The sequence below is a fragment of the Sebastes fasciatus genome, chromosome 9, assembly GCF_043250625.1.
Source record: "Sebastes fasciatus isolate fSebFas1 chromosome 9, fSebFas1.pri, whole genome shotgun sequence".
Lineage (NCBI taxonomy): Eukaryota > Metazoa > Chordata > Actinopteri > Perciformes > Sebastidae > Sebastes > Sebastes fasciatus.
In genome coordinates, this window is record NC_133803.1 from 13408020 (window position 1) to 13430325 (window position 22306).

Genomic DNA, 22306 nt, shown 5'->3' on the forward strand with positions numbered 1-22306 from the left:
ACCCAAAATAAAGGTACCTGAAAATAAGAATAATAGGTCCTCTTTAATGTCCTTTTAGCCAAAGAGCACATTAGCGTTTTGTGACAACATACAATATCATGAGAAATACAGCGCTTACAATTTAAAAACCTTTTTAATGTCATGTCACAGCAAACTTTTATATTTATACACACAGCCATGTGGACAAACTAGCCTCTGAGTTTGCATTGATTGTTGCCAAACTATTGCACACTGTTGTTTTGGAAAGCAAAAAAACACTTTAGATTTTATTCCAACTTGTCAGCCATCAATCACACTTCAATCTATTTTATTCACAGCAGTATTATTGAATATCAAAAACACCAACTATATTTAGATGAACCGTCATTTTTGTGAGCATGTGCTGAACGATTTCTGTCTTTTTAAGCCCCTGTGCGTAGAAGTTGTACGTGATTATACCATGTTTGTAATCCGTATGTTTTTTGTTTGTAGAAAAATGAGGCAATCCAGGTGATGGTCTGGTACGGTCAACAACAAATCCTACGCATTGGAGCTTTACATGTGACCCCTAACTGCATAAGAAAATTAAATAATATCTTCTGAATTTACAACTCTTTTCACAAAAATGTACAATTCAAAAAACCTGTGATGAAAATGTTAGAAAAAGATGAACTTGTTTTAAAGGCGCAGGAGGTGAAATTAGCTTTGAAACTATAATTCAGAGTAAGAACGTTGTTGCCTGAGCATGTGCCTGTTTGATAATGGTGTCTGTAAGTCATCGTTTTTTCTGTCACAGCACTTTTGAGAAGACAGTTGTTGAGTCTTCCCTGGAGAAGAGTTAAGGTCTTGAGTGTCTTCCTTGCTAATGGTTTATGTCATTATCATGAATGTGTACCCGTGTCGTCGCTTCCTGTTTGCGGGGTCAGCTGCTGCAGCAGCTCTACGTGGAGCTCGACGCGGCTGAGGAGCGGTGCGTTCTTCTCAGCTCGCAGCAGCTTGGAGTACACAGTCTTATAGGTTTTCAACAGCTCTTCATCCTTATTGCTGTAATAAAACACAAATGAGTTGGTCAGGAATGAGCATTGTGGAAGTTTAAAGGATATTAGACATAGATATGGTTCGATACCACTTTTTAACGTCCGATAACGCAAGCTTGAGCATCTGCTGATACCGACACCAATCCAATACCGTCTTGTTCCCTCTCTTAAACAACTAAGTTTAATAAATTTAAGAACTTTGGTTACTTTGCAGATTCAGGTTTATTAATACAAAACATAATGAACTAATAAATGATGATGTATTATAATAGATTAAACTACCCAGCAGTATATAAAGTCATTAAAATGACACACTGACTCACATTTACCAGCTGCAACATTAAAGTGATGAACACTTTAATGCATCACTAATTAGAATACAATAATATAATGTATATTATTCTGCATAATGAGTACTTTTACTGTTGGTACTTACAGTATATGTTGATGCTGATGCTTATGTACTTTTACTTGAGTAACCTAATATTTTGAATGCAGGAATTTATTTGTAGCTAGTATTTTACACTGTAGTATTACTACTTTTACTCATCTGTCTGTATGTCTGTCTTTCTCTCTCCAAAGTGCATTTGCGCACAGAGTTTTCATCCGTCGTAAAATGAGTCGTTTAGTCGTTTTAGTTCGTTTTGGAGCGATAATGTAACGTAATGTTACGCAACGTCAAGGTTTGTAAAATAAAACGGCAGCTACAATCATGAAGAAGACAAAACGCTCCGCCATTTCTCCTCTCCTCTTCCTGCTGTAAGTCACTCAGCGCTGACCGTCAGACCCCTGCACACGCAGTTGGTTTAGAGACCTGCATTTACATTGATACATTACATTGCTTCTGTAACGAACACTATCACACATTACGTTTTCTGTCGGGGCTACAGTCAAAAGCCCCGGCAACGCCTACTTAGAGGAGTGTATGTGCCGGACTGATCCCCAGACAGCACCGGCACAGACGCTGACATAGGAGAGCGTATGTGACGGAAATGGTTCGGATTATACGGGTTTTTTTCCCGTCCATCCAGTGATTTTGGCCAGTATCAGACCGATACCGATACTGAATATCGGATCAGCACATGCCATACGGGTTTCAGATTCTTGCTCACCTCGGTTTCCGTTTCATCGTCGTCATCAATTTGATCAGCTGCAGCAGCAGGAAGGAGAAACTCGGCTCGAACACGCCGATTAACTTCATCACTTCCTGGAGGTTCAGTCCTGAGGTGGAGCCACCGGCCACATCTGGAGACTCTGCTGACTCAGCAGGGTCTGATTCCCTCAACTACAGCACAAGAAGTGAAAGGAAAAAAGATGTTGTAGGTCACAGTGAGTGATCCAGAAAGAGCAGCAAGTGAACAAAGCTTTGCAAAGATGCATAAGCATTTTCGAGAGTGTCCTTCCCATCTGCTACTCTGAACCGTACCTCTATCTGCTCCTCCAGCAGCTCTTTATGAATGAGCTGGAAAGCATAGCGAGTTTCTGTCATGATCTCTACCGCTCCAGTCAAGCTCTTCAGCTTAGCCGCGCTGCTGCTCTGACCTGTGGAAACACAATATTACTCTTAAGAGGCTGTGGATGGAAAATGCCATTATGTTCTCTTCACAAAAGCAAACAGTGCTGACAGCAGTTACCCACCTGCCATGGTAAACTCAGCAAAGGCCACCCTCTCCAGGAGCGTGCGGAGCAGCTCACAGGGAGCATCTTTGAGACTGAGGAACAAACAGACAGCCTTGCTGTAGTGAAGCTCTGCCAGGCTGCGATGCTGCTTCCTCAAGTGTTCATCCCCCACCTGTCACACAATTAGAGCCAGGAACACAGACATCTTTCAGTGTGTATTATGCTGCTATAAGTAGCTGTAACATCTCATCACCAGTGATTCTATTCTAGTCAGTGGGGAGTTCTTTACAGGAAATGGCACTAAAACCACAGACGGTATATGTGGTACATAAGTGGACAATGTTTACTGAGGTAATAAATCAAGTAGAAGAAGTAGGCTCTTTTTCTCATAGACTTCTATACAATCAGACTTCTTTTTGCAACCAGAGGAGTCGCCCCCTGCTGGCTATTATGAAGAATGCATGTTTAAGGCATTGGCTTTACTTTTCAGACCAGGAGGTTGCCCACTGACTGAGACAGAAAAAAAGGATGTTGTATCAGTTTCCATGGTTTCCCACCTGGTTGCGGAAGCAGCTGTGGTACATAGAGGCCAGGCGGTGGTGGATGGTGGCAGCTCTGTACTGGTAAAGCGGCTGACGAGCCGACTCAGTCTGCAGGTCGCAGTACTTCAGGGACTTCATCATCGCCTCAGTCACCTCCCGCTCAATCTGGGAAAACACACGCAGGAATGGATGACTTAAAAGTTTGATTGCATGTCTAGGCGTTACTGGTGCAAAACAACTGTCCCGACCGACGGCGCCGCCACGGAAGCATAGCACCCACCCTCCTGTTTCCCCTCAGGTTAACACCGTTAGCCCTCTCAGCACTGTTGCCGTAGTTTTCACTGTTAGCGCTGTTAGCACTGTTAGTTACGAGCTGCCAGCTCAGCCTTCGCCATGTTGAGAGCCGTGCGGAGGCAACAGAAATGCTCCCAATCTCGCATTCAGCACCTTTAACTTAATCATAGAATATTTGTGAAACAAACCCACCTGCTCCTGGGCCTTCCTGGACAACGGAGCGTAGTCCTGCAGAAGTGTAGCCAGGGTGAAATAGGTAGTGGACAGCTCCCAGTTTACACTGTCCCACACTGCTGGGTGGTTCTCTCGGCTTGCCAGTGACTTCATAGCCCGACAGTAGTAGTCTATGGCCTGGGGTTAAAAATGTGTCAATTAAGAGCATGCTAGGGGAGGGTTAAGATGTACTGAGATATATAAAAAGACAGAGATTTTTTGCAAAAGAACATTTTCTATCACAAGTTTAAGACATAAAGGGTTTGACATGGCACCTTGTTGTAGTAGAGGGCCTCTTCAGGTGAGAACTCCCCTCTGCTCTGGTCGGCAGACATGGCACAGTGGCCCTGAGCACAGATTCTCATCAGCCTGCCAGTGTTACACAGCAGCAGGGCTGTGTTGGTGCTGTCCGCGATGGCTTCAAAGTCCTTCATGCCTTTCTCAAAGAAAGCAAAACTCTTTTTCCACATCTCCTGCTCTGCTATGGACACAGACTTCTTCACTAGAAGGGGAAGGGGAGAAGGCCAGTTAGATGCAGCAACATGGACAATGGAGCAATACATTTTTATGAATTGGTTTTTTTACTCCATTTTGGCTGATCTATGTGCCAAGAGATTGTTTTTTCTTGGCATTATCTTTCCAGTGCAAAGCATCTAAATATCAACATTACTCAAGCAAGTTTAGTAATTCAAAGGAATAACTGTCATTGCACTGTTTTTTTGTTACTTAGTATATTGTTTCCTTCCAACATACCTTCTTTCTCAGTCTGCATGGCTGCAGCCTGGTTCATGTAGTAGACTCCCATCTCGTTGCGGATGTTTCCCAGCCTTTTGAGCACCTGTGCCAGCTGATCTGAGGCGTGATCTTTCAAAGCGTCAGAGATGAGCAGTTCATACGCTGCCTCGTAGCACTTACTGCTAACAAACAGCTGGTACTCTGGGTCCATGGCCAGCTCTGTTGCCATGTTGAAGGCTAGTGGGTAGAGAAGAAAGGCGTTGACAAATGGAATGATAAGTAACTGAAGAGAAGAACTGGAAACGACAAGAATCTCTGGGTGAAGCTAGCACTGAAATGTTATTGTGAATGATGTTGGTGGAACTGAAATGGATAAGAAGACATCAGTTATGGATCAGGCCTTTAAGTGTTTGCAAACACTCCTAATTTGAATACATCAGGCAAGACAGCCGGCCGCTGTGTGCTTTCAGATTTGTACGATTGTGTCTCTTTAGTGACTGACCCTGGCAGCTGCTCTCTCTTTGTAGGCTGTGCAGGATCTCCTGGTCCTCTTTGGTCTGGTAGCTGTATTCCTCCAGGTAAGCTGCTCTGTTGTTGGCATTCTGGGCCAACATCAACTGGATGTCTCCACACAGAGACAGGCACTGGCTGTGAAACTGCAGCACCTGCGGGTGCAGTGTACCGCTCACTGAACAATAGGCATCTGGAGGAAACAACAGAAGAAGAAAGGGAAAGAGAAATAAATGGTGAGCTATTATATCGCTTTATAAAATATTGAAGTAACTGTTTGTAATCTGTATCAAGATTAAAATTAAGATTATAATAAAGTGGTCAAAAGTGAATGTTTAAAGGTGCTATTGATAACATTCAGTCACTAGATGTCGCATTCTCCCTCCCCCGTTCCATTGCAATCACTTCACAACAAGTCGTTGCCAGGCACTTACCATCCATCTCAGCCATTTATTAGTTTTTTCCGAACTACCTGACGACCCAGAGATACCACGTGATAATAACGTTGTCTCACTATTGGCTCACAAGCCTTGTTAGAAGTGGGAACCAAACATCAGATATCTTCCACAGAGATAAACAAAACATTAATTTTGGACCCGCCAAAACGTTTTAAATTATTAATTCACAGAAGTTACACAACAACAAATTTTCAGCAACAGCCTTATAAAAAAAACATGAAAATACTGATATGCTATAACAATAACTATATTCCCAGTTAAACAAACTTACCGTAACACTGCAGAGAGAGCTTGATATAACGCAGGGCTCGCCCGTACTTAAGTAAGTTAGTAGCTGCGTCAGACAGGACGTAGTAGGCCTTGGAGGCTTTGAGGAAGAGCTGCAGCTTCATGCGGTGCTGCCACGAGCCGGGGATCATCCCTGAGCGTGTTGGGTGCTTCTGGTCCACCTGCGATGACCTCGCTGGTGATGCACACATGTTGGAAGAGCAGGAAAAAGACACATGTAGAGTTGAAGAATGTCCTAGGAATCATTCAGCAACAGTGTGTGTACTTGGTAAGAAATACTTTTCTTATTCTGTATTATATCTTTGAAATAACGACTGTACCTCTTTCGAGAAGAAGAGAGATGCCTTGCTCGGCAGCACAGGCTCCGGTTGCACTTCTGTCCTCATATTTGAGAGGGATGGCTGTGTTAGGGTCTGCAGCTGGGAGGTCACTCTCCCTCTTGATGGTGCCATCTACCGCCTTCAGCCCCTGTGTGGTGTATCGCAGCGATTATTAACACACATCACTTTATCAGCATTGTATGAACACTAAACCTAAATATCATGCAGAGACTCGCCTTTAGCACGCAGCTCAGGACGTGTCGGCATCTCTCCTCCTTGTCTTGAGAAACAGGGAAAGCACCACTTGGCTGCAGGGATCAAAAAAGGGGAGAAAACGCTTTTGTGTTACGAATAAAGAATCTGTATATTCCTCATATACTGTACCTTCTCAGAGGTATATGAGAAGGTATATGAGGCCTGTACTATTAAGCGAGTTCAACATACCCAGGATATCTTCTCGTTATCTGGCTTCACTAACCCTTACAATCGCGATCCTGCTAAGTGGTCCTACGACGGTGCTTATCAACTCGTTCATAGTTTCTCAATCTGGCCATGAGCGCGTTCACATGAACAGGGCGGTGTTTGGTCAGCATATGACCAAACACAAACATGGTCTACTGTCAGCAGTGCGGCATATTTTCCAAACCAAAGCAAACTATAATATTAGAGAAATACAAAGAAGTTAAACACATAATCCAGGCTAAAAGAAACACAGTTGAAGCTGCCAAATGCAGAAAGGACAGCTGGCAAAAGAAAAAACTGCCGATGTGTGAATGTGTAAATTGACAGACTTATAATATCACTGTCCTATCTAGAGCTCGAGTAGATCTGACTGTTTCTTATAAGAACAGAAGAGTAGAATATACTTTATTATTCCCTTAAGGGAAATAGTGGCGTGTATGACACTTTTAACCTTCTTTCAGCTGCGTCCCTGACCCCGGCAGTGTGAAAAAGACTTGGGAACAAATACAAATTAAATGGAAAGGAACGCAAGGCAATTCATACAGTCTGCAGAACTGTAAACACACGACTCTGACGCATTTATTAATTTATTTCTTATTTGATCCCAAATCTTTTTCACACTGTCGCCGATTTTTTTGCCAGCTCTCCTTTCTGCATTTGGCATTTAGACTGTGTTGCTTTAGCCTGGATTGTGACTTTAACTTCATTTTTGTGTAATATCATCTTATCTCGATATCTTATCTCGATATCTTATCTCAAACAAAACCTGCTCCGGAGCAGGGTTGAGTGTGCAGCATCTGTTACCATGGCGATCTACCCCGGTAAGATGTGGACCACCGTTGTAGGACTGAAAACCCAGGGTTAACCCTAAAGTTACCCCGCTAACCCCATATCCTGCTTCGTAGTACAGGCCTCTGGTCTGTGTAGAGGAAAATCATTTAGAGAGGCACTCACTCTGATCTGGTGAGTGGATTTGTATTTCTCCGGGACCGACAGCTCCCCTACAGAGCGGATCACAGCCACAGCTTTACTGTCATCCTGTGGGATGGAACAGGAGCTGTAGGAGCCGTTCTCGTCGCTGTCCTCCGTCAGCACCTCCTCCTCCTCTTCTTCTTCTTCCTCCTCCCTGTCTTCATCGCTGTAGCTGTCCTCTGAGCCGCCAGCCCGAAACGACTCCTCTTCAAGAGGCTCGTCCAGATGGAACAGCTCTGACAGCATGTAGTGGGCGGAGGCGATGATCTGAACAGACAGGAGACGGAGGATATCAGGACCGAAGTCGGAAATCTAAACCATGTCATTCTCTCACTTTTTACTTCCCCGCTGTCTAAATATATATTGAAAACACTGCTTTTATCTAATTAGGATGCATGATGCCTAATTTGGTACTTAAAGAAGGAATCTCCATGAGACTTTTCTACCCATCTATCATTTAACCTGGCAGCTCATCCTTTAAATGCAGGGTCTAGGTTTGAATCTGGTCCAGGACTTTTGTTGCACATCATCTCCTCAGGATATAAGGGTGGGATTTCTTTTTAAATCCAAGCTTACCTGGGGGTGCCTCTCCTGATCCAGAAGCTTGACACAGTTTAAAAGCAGAGTTCTGATTGTGCCGTAGTGCTTTCTGTTTTGCCTCGCCTTCAGCATCAAGTTGCTGGCGACTCTGCACCAAAGAACGGAAAATAGACAAGAACTCATTACAGTTTTGCACACTTTCATTGTTAATATGTTTGATTTAAGCATAACTCACTTTCAAACGATATCTTGTACAAACGAGTTGTAAACGGACAATAATTTTAAAGGGGACGAAGTCTTTCCTGAGACTTACCTGTATAGCAACACCGCCACAGGAAGAGTGAAGGGATTCTGACATTTCTCTTCTTCCGCCTCCTCACAGAGAGTAGTAAGATCATACAGCTTCACAATGTCACTCCCGCTAGCTGTGGATTGAAGAAATAACATCAGAAAACATCAAGATAGACTAGCGCACAGAGCGCAGTTCAAGTACAGACTCAAGACTTTGTGTTCTCTTATCCCCCACCTTTGAAAAGCCAGTAGGTGTGACCCTCTTTGGTGCAGTTGGACTTGAGGAAGGAGAGGATGTTTTGGGCGATGTCTTTCACCACCCTCGTGGAGAAAGTCGAGTTCTCCAGATGAGGTATCTCTTCTGTTTTTATCATCTCGTATTTCTACAGGAAGACCATAAAAGGCAAAAACAATGTTGACATTTATTAGCACTTTTTTTAATAAAAAGCTGAAAATGAGTGATTTTAAAAACAACTTTATTACCAATAAAATTATTACTATAGAAAATATAGCGTACACTTCTGCTTACATGTCTGTATTCTGCTCCTACTGTGAAGATTAACTATGGCAATCATCAAGTCGATAATAATAACACTTAATGCAATACTGGACTGACAGGAATGTACCTGAACAATGCCATTGACGTGAAAGCACATGACGAGCTCTGGGACATTACACATCAGATTGTCGAGCCAGTAGTCGATACCTGTCAGGATGTTGATTGGTTTGTTGTTGTCCCTGAAACACACAGTGAGAAAGTTAAAGGTTAGATGTTAATTTAAGCAAGAATAATGTAATGGAACCAACATGTAATTCCGATGAGGCTGCAGCATCCAAAATTACATCATTCTGGCTCACCTTGTGAGGTCAGAAAAGCTAATTTATACAACTATGCCATTATGTGTAAATTTGCATTATGTTGCTGACACAGAACCCAACAGAAGGCAACAGAAGTGCAAAGCAATTAAAATGGTATGATTACATCATCATTTTCTCTCTAAATGAGTTTTCATTTCAGATCCGTAATGGGAGCAAATGGTTTAAAATCCCAACCTGAGTCTCAGACTGACGGCAGGATAGCGACCACCTCCGAAAATGGGCATGTTGGACCCAACCAACATGTGGATGTCCTCAAACGTCCACATGATGTTTCGCACAAAGTCGTTTCTTAAACCCTGTCAAACAAGTGACGTTAAAGTGTATGCAAACATTAGACATAAGCTACCGACTGTAGTACTATACCAGGGGTAGGCAACCTTGGCACGCAACAGCTTAACAAATAGGCTCGTTCGAGATGAACTACACATTGCCTGGAAAGTGGACGAGATCAGGCGGTAGCAGCAGGGGGAGATGACAAAAAGCTGCGGTCAATAATTTACAGGAAGTTACAGAAATAGTTACATCCTGTTAGATCCGATCTGTAGGCTACTTTTAGTTTACAGACACACGTTCGGATAGTTTGTGTGGAAATGTGTGTGTATTTGGCATTGTATTATATAATTTGTTCTTATTATATCCGCCTTGTAAAGCACTTTGTAGCTGCTCGTTTTGATAAGTGCTATATAAATAACTTTATTAGCCTATTATTATTATCAACTACACAATATACTGTATGTTTGTTAACAGATTAAACCTTCATTGCACAACATGAGACTAACAGCCTACAATCTAGCGTTAAATATTACAATTACACAGAACATTTTTATTTTCTATAAAACGTGGTGTTTGTTGTCAACACTAAGAGCCGATCAGCTCTTTGATAGGCGACAGCCAGGTGTTTCCAATCATGCCCTGGGTCTTGCAGTCAGTGGAGAGCAACTGTGGCGCCTGGCTCTAAAACCTACGGCCGCCTCTAACTTGTGAGGTTATCGTTGCCCACGTGTGCATGATGTCAGAGCAAGTCGGGATCAAGTCAGACACAAATCTAACCGGAATGCATTGTGCGACCATCGTCGGTGATCGATTCTGCACAGGCCTGCCTCATCTCGAACGAGCCTAATGGCACACTAGCAATAAGTGTGCAAGAGTTTTTTTTTAAAAAGTTAAAGTACCTTCTCATCCGCATGCTAAATTACATTTTTCACAGCCTCTGACAGCCTTCTTGTATAGTGCTCTCTCTATATATAAATACAATGTCCTGATTATAGGAGAAAAATGTATTTTCAAAATGTTGCAATGCATGTTGCCTATATGGATGGAATAAAATTACAGATCCCTTGGAGATTTCAATTTTGATGTGGTGTCATAATTAAACTTAATGTTAACCTTAATGTTGATATGCCACACTGATTAACTGAGAATTTAAAAATGGAACTTGGTATCAAAAAGGTTGCCGACCCCTGTACTATACAATTAAGGAAGGGAAAGAGGTTGCGTTACCTGGCTGTTCTCCCCTTCGTTGAAGAGCATAGTGAGGTTTTGCTCTTTGGGTACAGAAGTCACCTGGTCCAGAGCAAACTTGCTGTCCATAGAAACACTTTCCTGCACATTAAACAGTAGCAATACTGTCAGTGCAAACCAAGACTCTAATCTAAAATACTTATTTTCTAATACATTAAATCTCACTAAATACTGACAGTTTTGAAAGACTACGGCACACAGGATTGATTCCTAATCAAGAAGAAATACACATAATTTCTAAAGCAACACTGCCCCATTGGTTGCTACTAAATAACGATCCAACAGCTAAAATACTGTACCTGCTTTGGAGCATCTGATTCTTCAGTATCAGATGCTGTGCTGGTGAAGGCAGTGGGCCATGAAGAACTGAACACCTCTGCCTCATTCTCCTCCTCCCCTTCATTTGGGACATTTGGTACAGGCTCTGCAGCCCCATCGCCATTTATACTGGAGGAAACACAGCAGTTATTGGATAAGAATGGGAAAGATGCACCTTAAAATGACATGTAACCTAAATCCCACAGTAAACCCTACTCCATTTTTTTTATTTTCATAATTCAAGTAACGCCAAGTACTCACCTGTAGTAGAGGAACTTTGACAGGATTGCTTTCTGATACCAGTGCTCCTTACTCTTCTTTTTCCTCTGCCACTTTTGATCTATTAGTCGCTGGTAAAAGTCTTTTAGCCACGTCCAATCTCCTGTCTACAACACACACATAGCAGGGAGAATACAATCACTTAAACCACATACCTAAAATATATCTTCATAGGGACTAACCTTGACTTGAAAAAAGTCTGGAACAAGTCCGTGCTGTACCTGAGAGGATTGCATGAAGAGCTCCTGAATGTCCAGCTCGTCCAAAAGCAGCGTCCTCCCCACGCGGTGAACAGCCATACTGACGTGGGACTTGCTGTAGGGAATTTTCAAAAGCTTCTTGATGTTCTGAATGTGACAGAAAACATTGACTGTTAACATCAGGTGCACGTGCATGTTACACAAACTAAGAGAGAAATGTCAACAGCTCCACAAACCTCTGAGTCTGACACCACGTCGACATCATCCCCGATGCAATCGATGAATTCATAAGCCATCCCAAAACTACAGAAGAAGAAGAAAAGGAATTTAATCACTACAGAGTGTCTGCAAACGGTGATATGGATTAGACTGATTAATGATTTAAGGCATTTGCTGATGAATCAGTATCTGTGATTTAACCACTGATGACCCCAGGCTAGATGTTATCCAATGCCTCTAGTTCAACAGTCAAACTTTGTTTATATAGCACCTTTCGAACAAATCAAATGTTCTTCAAAGTGCTTTACAAGCGATTGACAAACACATTGACAAATGTCATAATGATCAACAGTTACTCAGTGTGGTGAAATGTTGATGAATGCCAGACTAAATAGATGGATTTTTAGTTAGTAATATTTTCAGCTCCTCTCAGATCCTCTGGAAGGCTGTTCCAGCGGCTCGTTAGTGGTGTCTACACTGTATTATATATAATTCTGTTTCATATGTAGTTTTGTAACATCAATGAATAAAGGCAGAATTCAGTGAGTACTAATCAGTCTCCATGAGTGCATTCAGACCAACAACAGAGACCATCTGACCAGCTTGTTTCTGCAGTTAAACAGAGCATAGATAGAGTATGATGCTTTTAGCCTCCGATACAAACTTTGACTTGTATCTCTCAGCAAAACATATTCACAAGACCTCAAACTGTCATCAAGCATACGGTTATTTATCCCACCCAAACAATACAGCTAAGTGTGTTTCAAATCATTTTAAACATGACCGAATGCATGATCATTTACAGTCATATTTTTTAAAATACCAACCTAACAGGAGGTCCCAATAATATTTAGTTTACCCTTATTTATATAAATGGGGTAGACAAAAACCTCTTAGTATAATGTAATACAATTCAACAGCATGTCCGAAATGACCATATGGTTGAATTAATACACCAACATTACAGACATCATATTTATTGCAGAGCTGTTTTATGAGATTGCATTAGTTTTAGTGAAGTGTATAAGCAGTCAACAATGAAGGCGGTAGGAACACAAAATGTGAGTACAATATCGCCTACATAAATCCCACTGAACCCTGACTGCGCACACTAGAACACTTTTCACACTAACTGGCAACTTGATCGCGGACGACACAGAGTTACCACGTGATACCAACGTTGTTACACTATTAGCTCACAAGCCTTGCTAGAAGTGGCAACCGAACGTCAGATATCTTCCACAAACATAAACAAGACATTAATTTTGGACCCGCAAAAATGTTTAAAATGATTAATTCACAATCAGAATACTTTTTTTAGGAAAAGACATATTTTTAGCCTCCTTTCTAAAAGCTCTGTGGGTATATAATTTTTTTTAATTAATCATCTACATCAAAATGTCATCAATAACACCTTTAAGGAGACAGTTATTTAGGCAGCATGCTCCCTTTATTAAGTAAAAACTAAACGTATCTACAGAGACGAGCACAGTTTCACACTAGAACAGGGGTCTGCAACCTGCGGCTTCGGAGCCACATGCGTCTCTTTAGCCCCTCTCCAGCGGCTCCCTTTGGATCTTTAAAAATGGAAATGAATAACTTTTTTGTTTACATTTTCATTTTTTATTTATCATTGTTGTAGGTCTATGGTACGATGGAGTATTGGGGCCACATTGGGGGGGGGGGGGGGGGGGGAAATCTGAGTTTTTGAGAATAAAATCATAATATTACAAGAATAAAGTCATTATATTACAAGTCATAACTATGAGAAAAAAAGTCGTAATATTATGAAAATAAAGTCATAATATTATAAAGAAGTAATTTAACGTGTTATTTTCTTTTTTCTTGTAAAGTTATGACTTTATTCTTGTAATATTACGACTTTTTTTCTCGTAAATTTATGACTTTATTCTCGTAATATTACAACTTTTTTCTCATAATATTATGACTTTACTCTGGAAATCTCAGATGTTTTTTCCCTCAATGTGGCCCTAATACTCCGTAGTACATTTGGCCCTCACTGCATTAGACTTATATACTATATACTTAGACTATAAGCTGTATTACCTTCATCACAATGCTCAAATGTTTTGCGGCTCCAGGCAGATCTTTTTTTGGGGGTTTTTTGCCTAAAATGTCTCTTTTGATAGTAAAGGTTGCTGACCCCTGTCGTAGTACAACAAATATCAGTTGTAGTAATTCTCATGATGTTGTACCTGGAAAAAGGCTTGCTCTTGCTGCTGGACCCTAATACAGTGGTGCCAGCGCTGCCCAGCTGGGGGTTTTCTCTCAGCCAGTTGGCAGGAGGCAGCTTCAGGTCGGTCTTCTCCTGCAGGAGGGCATAGCTGGTGGGAGGTGGGGCGGCAGAGTACTTCACCACAGCACGGCTCTTTATTTCACTGGTGCCTCCTGTGCATACGGCGGAGTCCTTCAGGAGTAAAACATCATATTGTAAGGCAAGGCAAGGCAGCTTTATTTGTAGAGCACATTTCAGCAACAGGGCAATTCAAAGTGCTTTACATAAACATTCAAGAACATTGCGACAAAGTGCAAAAGAATTAAGACAGTTATAAAAACATTAAAGATTAGAAAATAAAAACAAGCTAAAAATAAAAGCTAGGATCGAAGCTAAAATAGAAATATAACACACAAGAGTAAAAGTTATAGTGCAGTATAAGATCATTATCTGGTTTAATAAAGGGCAGCAGCAAACAGAAAAGTTTTAAGCTTTGATTTAAAAGAACTCAGAGTTGGAGTTGGTCCTGCAGGTTTCTGGGAGCTTGTTCCAAATATTTGGTGCATAAAAACTGAACGCTGCTTCTGCATGTTTAGTTCTGACTCTGGGGACACTAAGCAGACCTGATCCAGATGACCTGAGAGGTCTGGATGGTTCATAACATAGCAGAAGATCAGAAATGTATTTTGACCCTAAACCATTTAGTGCTTTGTAAACCAGCAGGAGTATTTTTAAATCAATTCTCTTAGAGACAGGGAGCCAGTGTAGAGACCTCAGAACTGGACTGATATGATCCACTGTCTTGGTCTTAGTGAGGACTCTGAGAGACAGGGAGCCAGTGTAGAGACCTCAGAACTGGACTGATATGATCCATTGTCTTGGTCTTAGTGAGGACTCTGAGAGACAGGGAGCCAGTGTAGAGACCTCAGAACTGGACTGATATGATCCACTGTCTTGGTCTTAGTGAGGACTCAGAGACAGGGAGCCAGTGTAGAGACCTCAGAACTGGACTGATATGATCCACTGTCTTGGTCTTAGTGAGGACTCTGAGAGACAGGGAGCCAGTGTAGAGACCTCAGAACTGGACTGATATGATCCACTGTCTTAGTGAGGACTCTAGCAGCATCAGGTTCTGAATCAGCTGCAGCTGTCTGATCCATTTTTTAGGAAGACCAGTAAAGACACCGTTACAGTAGTCAAGTCGGCTGAAGATAAATGCATGGACTAGTTTTTCCAAATCCTGCTGAGACATCAGTCCTCTAATCCTTGCTATATCCTTCAGGTGATAGAAGGCTGTCTTTGTAATTGTTTTAATATGACTACACCAAGACTTCTGGCTTGATCCGAGCTTCTTAACATCACATTATTGTAAGATACTATGAGGTTGGAGTCTGGACCTTTCCAGTTACTTTATAGTCTAGTTACTTACCTGTCTGCTGTTCTCTCCTGAGCAGGTAGGGCCACTGGTGTCTTCATTATCCAGGAGGGTCCCAGGCTCTCTGTCCCCAGCTGATGAGCTCATACTGGACACACAAGCGTTCAACCCAGCAAACACTGGCGACTTTTTAACACTAACACAACCTCTCCATGGCTTGGACAACTACCTACAATCTACGCATCACCTAGGTAACGAGCATTACCTAGGTAACGAGCGAGACACGTCACTTATCTCAATAAAGTTGTCTCTAGTTTGCTAGCTTGACATGCTAGCTCCTCGATAAAGCTAACTGATAAAGCTGTCAATATAAGTGTAGTTAAACACAATTGTTGTACTAAAGTTGGACGACAGCCGACTGTTGTTGCTTTGTTAACCTTTAGTAATGTTTAGCCCTTTACTTAATTAGTTAAATAAGCCTGCAGCTGCTTCTTCTGTTTCCATCACCCAGCACAGCCAGTCTGTTGTTGTCAGGGCAACAACTTCCGGTTTAACTTTAAGACAATTTTCCAAAACTATTTTTTTTTTTTATTTCGACTGTCGGAATGAGTCTACATTTTATTAAAAAAAATTAACAGCCTGTTACGGTAAAATATTTGCTTATAACAAGGAAAATATTTCAGTTACTGCGACTTATTAAGAAAAATGTATGAACCGGAAGTACTTTCAGAGCTGACAAGGGCCTCCTTCCAGAACAGTTGAGCACGTTCTGCACTGTTCTGGTATTTTATTCTGAAATGTCCTCACATGTGTTTAGTTTAATGTTTATATTAATATGTTTATATTTTACAGCTAAATGGTATTAAAAAATATATATATTGTATTGTGCCATTTCTGCTCTGGGCTTTGTAAATTATTATTTTACCGAGCTTTTTTATTTGGAAAATTAAATTAAATATTTAAGTAGGAGAGCAGAAGTATTAACAGCAAAAAGTAAAGTATCAAAAGTACAAATAGCCTAGTCATAGCTCTGTTATTATATTATATTATAATATTATATAATATAATATCATATTATATTATATTGTATTGTATTATATTACATTATATTATATTGTATTATATTATATTATGTTATAGTATATTATATTATATTATACTATATTATATTAAATTGTATTATATTATATGATATTATACTTTATTATATTATATTATATTATATTATATTATATTATATTATATTATACTATATTATATTATACTATATTATATTGTATTATATTGTATTGTATTGTATTGTATTGTATTATATATATTATATAAGCGGGGGACAGAATCATGGTCAGAAGTTATATATAGGATAATGCTAATGATAAGGGGAATGTGAAGCAGCTGACCCCCTGAACAGGGAGGAGCTGTGAAACTTTGCTTCAAGCAGTTCATTCCTGTGCTGAAGGCTACGTTTTTAACAATAATCTCGTGTTTGACCAAAATCAAGTGGGAGCGAAGACGCTGCAGGACATTTTGGAGACAAACTAGTGTTTATTATTACAATGGGAAGCTGGAGGAATCACGTGCGCACTCGACTACAACAGAGAGACCAAACTGAGAAGCTCCCATACATTGGCGTCTTCACAAGCTGTAAGATTAATATGTTCTATCTCAGTCTTATTTGCAATGATGATGCTCCCACTGTTTTAGCCTGAGGACACATGTGTGTCTGTTTTCTTTTAGTGTCTCAGCTGGAGGAACGTTTTGAAATTCGCAAACAAATTGTGGATGATATTCAGTCTAAGAGGTCAGAAAAGTAGAATTTCACGTTTGACCTTTCTGATTATCTGGATGCCCAAAGCTCGATTATTATTTTATTATTTTTAATTTGTTTACACTGTTTTTTATTTTTTTCAGTTTAGAACAAGGTGGACTTGAAGTTGGAAAAAACACCAGACTCCTTCAACTCCAACTGAGAGAGAGTGAACACCTGGAACAAAAGGTGGGTAAAGTACAAGTACCTCAAAATTGTACTTAAGTACCGTACTTGAGTAAATGTACTTAGTTATTTTCCACCACTGAGTACATGTTATACTGTTGTGTTTTTCTAAGCATTCTTTACTGCTCCTGTTGGAATAAAATAATTGTTGATTATTTAACTGAAAAGTAGTAATGTGTTTTTGATACCTTCACTTTTTTGCACCAAATCATACCAGGATGTTTGCTGAAATTGATTGGATGTGGCATAGCCCTACCTAGAAAAATTTCCACCAGCCGCAACTGGTTAATGTGGAGATATCCAATGATAATTACCATAACATCAGCCTCCCACTATAGAAAAGAGCCATCATTTCACTATATGTGCAGGGGCAGTTTGCACAAATATTTGTTACAAACCTCAGACATGCATCTGATAATTAGAATACAGATAGCTTTGTAACGTCTGTATCCTTGTAAAATGATCATTACAGGTTACAGCAGGGAAAGCAATTGGCCTAGCCTGCTTTGATTATGGTGTGTGCAGGCAGTGACCTTTGAACGCGTGTGATCGTCACATTGTCCACCATTCAATCAATTTATCCTTCTGCTTTTTTTGTCTCCCCAGCTGTCTCAGACTGTCTCCGACCTGACCGCCGTCCTGTATCTGAAAGAGGCTGAACTGCAGTACTGGCAGTCACGGTAATTTCAAGTTTTGACTACAGCCATCACAGTATTCTCCCTGCTTTCTCTCAGCAAAATTGAGTGTAATACTAAAGAGACAAAAGAACACTGGTTGTTGTTAGGCCTATTGGTTGTTGGGTCACATTTATCCACTTTATGAAAATGATTGGGAATTTATTATGTAGCAGCTCTATTCTCAAAAATAAAATGTTTTTGTTTGTTTACCATAAATATACTGTCTTGACCAAAGACTGTATAACAAGTGGACGTAGTCACCGTGACGTCACCCATACTTTTGTGGAGGCTGTTTTGAAGCCTCGAGTTCAGCATTTTGGCCAACGCCATTTTGGTTTTTGGCTGTTGCCATCTTGGTTTTTGCAACCAGAAGTGACCCCAGAGGGTGGAGCTAAGTACAACCGAACGGTGAATAAGACATTTTCGGGCGACCTAAAAGGATATAATTAACTTTAATGAACTGAAAACGCACTGTGAGAGGGTTAAAGGTCTAAGACGAAAACACAGACAACTCCCAGAACGGACAACGCTGTGGTAGCGACCTGTCAATCACAAGGTAGCCACGCCCTAAAGCATACCCTGCTTTATGGTCTATTTGACTCTAAATGGGACCATAATTTACTAAATGGACATCATGCTGTATTGAAGAAGACTTGAAACTAGCGATTGAGACAATAAACTCATATTCAGAATGTTTACTGAGGAAAAATAAAACATTACAAACGTAAGGAAGGGCCTTGCTTTTTAACAAAATGATATAGGATTCAGCCTCCTTCCCCAAACCATTCATTTCTGTACAGTCCCTTACATTAAACCCACCTATCAGACATCATGGATCAAGTTGGAGAAAGGTGTATTTACAATATATTTTGTGATCTAGCAAAGCTATTTTCAAAGAATACCTTCCCATAATTGCTCTATATGTTACAACAGTAAATAAAAGAATGTTAACATGGTTACTTTGAGCATATAATGAAGGAACAACAGACATGATAAATTACCATCTAGTGTTCCAGTGCTGTATTTAATGATCAACAGGCTTAAATCATGAGCAGAAATGCCTTGATGAAGTATCATAAATCGAGCTTCAGCCACTCGGTGTTCTTCAGTACTAGTGGATTAACTTGTGACCTAAAAAAACCCCATCTAAACGTTTAAAGTAACAATACCACGAGGTGATCAATGGTACAGTAAATCACCATTCCATTACTTTCAGTGTGTCCCACTACCGTCAAGATGCACTTACTCTGGCTAAAGGGAGTAACACCCTGAAGACGACACTTTCCAAATTTGAGCACACCATCGAGTGTCAATCCAAAGAGTTGGCGGCCCTGCGTGCGGAGCAGAAAGAACTACATGAGGCGTTGGCACAGACCTGGAGAGAGAAAGAAGGGCTTTTGCAGCGGTGGATGGAGGAGAAGAGGGAGGAGGCAGACAGGCTGAATAAATACAACGACACACAGGAAAGGTAAGAGAGTGTGATCTCTGTATGACTTAACATTTTTTGATTCAGATATTAAGTTGTCTAAAGTAATTACTGCTTTTCACCAGGTGGCAACGTTTGGCCAAACAAGTGAAGAAGCACCTCCAAAGGGAGACGAGGAAAGAGTGTGTTCCTATAGTGACGAGCTCTCTGATCGGTGAAACAGAAACGCCTACATCGGTCATTCAGAGTAAGAATCAGCATCTCTCTTCAACATATTATGCATAATGCAGTAGGTGCAAACAAATGGCCGCCTCTTAATTTAAATCCATTAGTTCACCTCAGTGCTGCACATGGACCCTCGTAGGCGCCGAGAGCCTTCATCAAGAGCGTCCTTATGACCTTCTTAATTAAGAGGGTCTAGTTGATGAGGTCAAGACAATGTTATCGTGATCAACAAAGCACTAATAGCGCGGATGAGGGCCCATTTAGCCTTCATCAAATAACTCAGTGGGCTTGTAGAGAATAATACCGGGAGTCAGCGCAAAGCCAATCACCCAAGGGACCATTAAGTGTCTCATATGCCTATACAGAATACTCACATCCAGTACCTTCTTTAATCCTGACGTTTATATTGGCACTGGACACAGACACAGACTATAAAACCACTTTTATGCATCCTGTGTGCTTCAACCTGATTGTGAGGAACTGGCCTGTAGCTACTACGCTTGATGTCAGGACGCATCGATGTCACGTCCCTCGTATTTTCTCTGAGAATTTGAGCGTTGCCAACCCGGGGGGCGGGTTAGTTCTACAATTTAAAAACTCCGACATGGTGGGTATTTTACAGGCTGACAACCTGGGCCCTATTTTCCCTTGTGCTTGCGTCTAAAGGCCCTGACACGCCAAGCCAATGGTCAGCCGTTGGACAGTTTGGGGCCATCAGTGAGCGTCTAAAGGCCTGTTTTTTGCGGTGTGTTCCGCACCGTCGGCTTTGGTCTACCTGTGTCTGAGTTTTTTCGGCTGATTCAGCATGTTGAATCGGTGGCGCAGCCCGTTGGGGAGAGAAATCACTCTGATTGTCTGTTCAGCTTAAACGAATCAGTGCACGAAAAGAGAAACGGAAGTGAGGAAAGCAAGCAAACGAGTAAAGTCAAAAGGGCGCACATAGAAGGCTCTATTCATTTTTCATCTTCATCTCATCTGATCATTCCAATACACTATATTTTCACAACGACATGGCCATCTGGAATAAAGCTAAGTGGTGAGTGAGAGTGGTGTGAAAATGGTCGGCAAATGCCGCTTTGTTTCATGTACGTATCATAACAGCGGCTTGTATATCCACAGTCCTCGGTCTTCTGGTTTCCCTTTTTGAATGACAAATACAGACTACCGCCACCTGCTGGTATGGAGAGTTATTTCATCTCATGTAGGTACAGAACGTACGTGGTAGTTGGTCGTAGGCTGTGGTGTTTGCGGTGTGTTCGAGTGCAACTTTTTGGCCAAGACAAAGGCGACATGAGGCGACTCAATGGTTGACCTTTGTCGCCACTAGTTCTTTGATGTCAGGATGTGTGTTTGGGCCTTAAGTGACTAATGGGGACAACAATTTCTGAAATTGGTCCAGTATTGAGGGAGAACGCTGTAACCGGCAGCCGCAAAACGAGCTACGAGGGCAAGTTAGCAGCGTCAATGCTGACAACATTATGGAAAGGACCCTAAAGAGAATTAAAACGTTTTTCTTAACTTTCTCTTGATCCAGTCTGTTTGTTATTGTGTCATGTCCCGCTCAAGGAGAAGTCTCATTGTAAAATCTGAATATCTGTATACTCTGGCTCAAATAAATACAGGCAGTGATCAAATTCAAAGACCTCATCCACATTGTGGAAATCATCTAAATATTCAGCCATGACACTGAAAATCTTTTAAGCTACGCTTTCTGTACTCCAACACAACAAACTCTGCCCAGCTGCCACTCGCGTTTCCACCATGGATGTATTCCACTATTCCACCGTTGTTTTCTGGCAACACGTCACCTCATCAGATTTCAGAACGAGATTTTTCCTTGAACAAGACACTTTCCATAATGTCAGACACTTATAATAACAACCAGAGCCTGTCATGGTGAAAACAAGCACTCTTTGTGGACGTAAATGATGATGCCAGCTTGCCCCAATAGCACCATATTGCAGCCTGCGAGCAGCTGCCGTCTACAGCGCTCTTCCTCAATACTGGACCTATTTCAGAAATTGTTGTTAGACACAAAGACATGGAAAAATAGCGTCCAGGTTGAAAAATACCAAAGTTACCCTTCAAATTTGACTCCTTTTAGGCCAATAATAAATATATATAAATAAAGAACTAGGGTTGGGTATTGATATGGGTGCCTACACAATACTTTACTTTAAAGAATATGAACATGTTTGGACCCTGGATGGTAACCTCTTCAGCTGTGTGTTGAACGTTACCTAAAACATGTAATTCAACCTTTTTGTCGTCCTCATCTTGTCCTCAGGAATCAATAATACAACAGATATACACCAGGGACACTCGGACCACAACCATGTCTCAGCTGAGACAAAAGTTTAATATTCCCTTGGGATCCTGGAACGGACAGTTCACAGAACAAAGATTACCTCTCTGTACATTTCCACTTTATTCCATTTTCCATTTGCTTGTAGTTGAAAAGACTATTTGCCCATATGTGATGCCAGAAAGATGATTACGGAGTGACCCCTTGCGACTAGAAGTGTTGTGACAAATGGTTTCTCATCTTATTGATTTAAAGATCCTACGTATTCTCTGAATATATTGTTTAATTTAAACTTTGTTACTGCTTAATTTTGCATTTGCTGCTTTAAATCTCCCTTTTTCCAAGTAATGCCAATTACACTCATGTGAACATATCACATCTGGACTTTGTCC

The 22306-nt window shown here is 41.0% G+C and overlaps 2 protein-coding genes across 2 annotated transcripts; one reads left to right on the forward strand and one right to left on the reverse strand.

Annotated features, from left to right (window-relative positions):
- Nucleotides 1–114: 114 nt before the first annotated feature.
- On the reverse strand, nt 115–15477 carry edrf1 (erythroid differentiation regulatory factor 1). The gene is made up of 25 exons (XM_074646131.1): nt 15343–15477; nt 13894–14105; nt 11695–11761; nt 11480–11605; nt 11241–11365; nt 10961–11108; nt 10641–10742; nt 9315–9436; nt 8888–8999; nt 8497–8644; nt 8284–8395; nt 8007–8118; nt 7413–7697; nt 6233–6304; nt 5997–6144; nt 5660–5851; nt 4923–5123; nt 4439–4657; nt 3961–4187; nt 3665–3823; nt 3194–3343; nt 2655–2808; nt 2443–2558; nt 2129–2301; nt 115–1023 (listed from the first exon to the last, which is right to left on the reverse strand). The coding sequence occupies exons 1-25, from the start codon at nt 15433–15435 to the stop codon at nt 861–863; spliced, it is 3738 nt and encodes a 1245-aa protein (XP_074502232.1). The 5' UTR covers nt 15436–15477; the 3' UTR covers nt 115–860.
- Nucleotides 15401–22083, forward strand: LOC141773941 (uncharacterized). The gene is made up of 8 exons (XM_074646133.1): nt 15401–15539; nt 16790–16932; nt 17026–17089; nt 17200–17284; nt 17888–17961; nt 19175–19426; nt 19510–19631; nt 21897–22083. Exons 2-8 carry the CDS (start codon nt 16845–16847, stop codon nt 21968–21970), a joined length of 759 nt encoding a protein of 252 aa, XP_074502234.1. The 5' UTR covers nt 15401–15539; nt 16790–16844; the 3' UTR covers nt 21971–22083.
- Nucleotides 22084–22306: the final 223 nt, after the last annotated feature.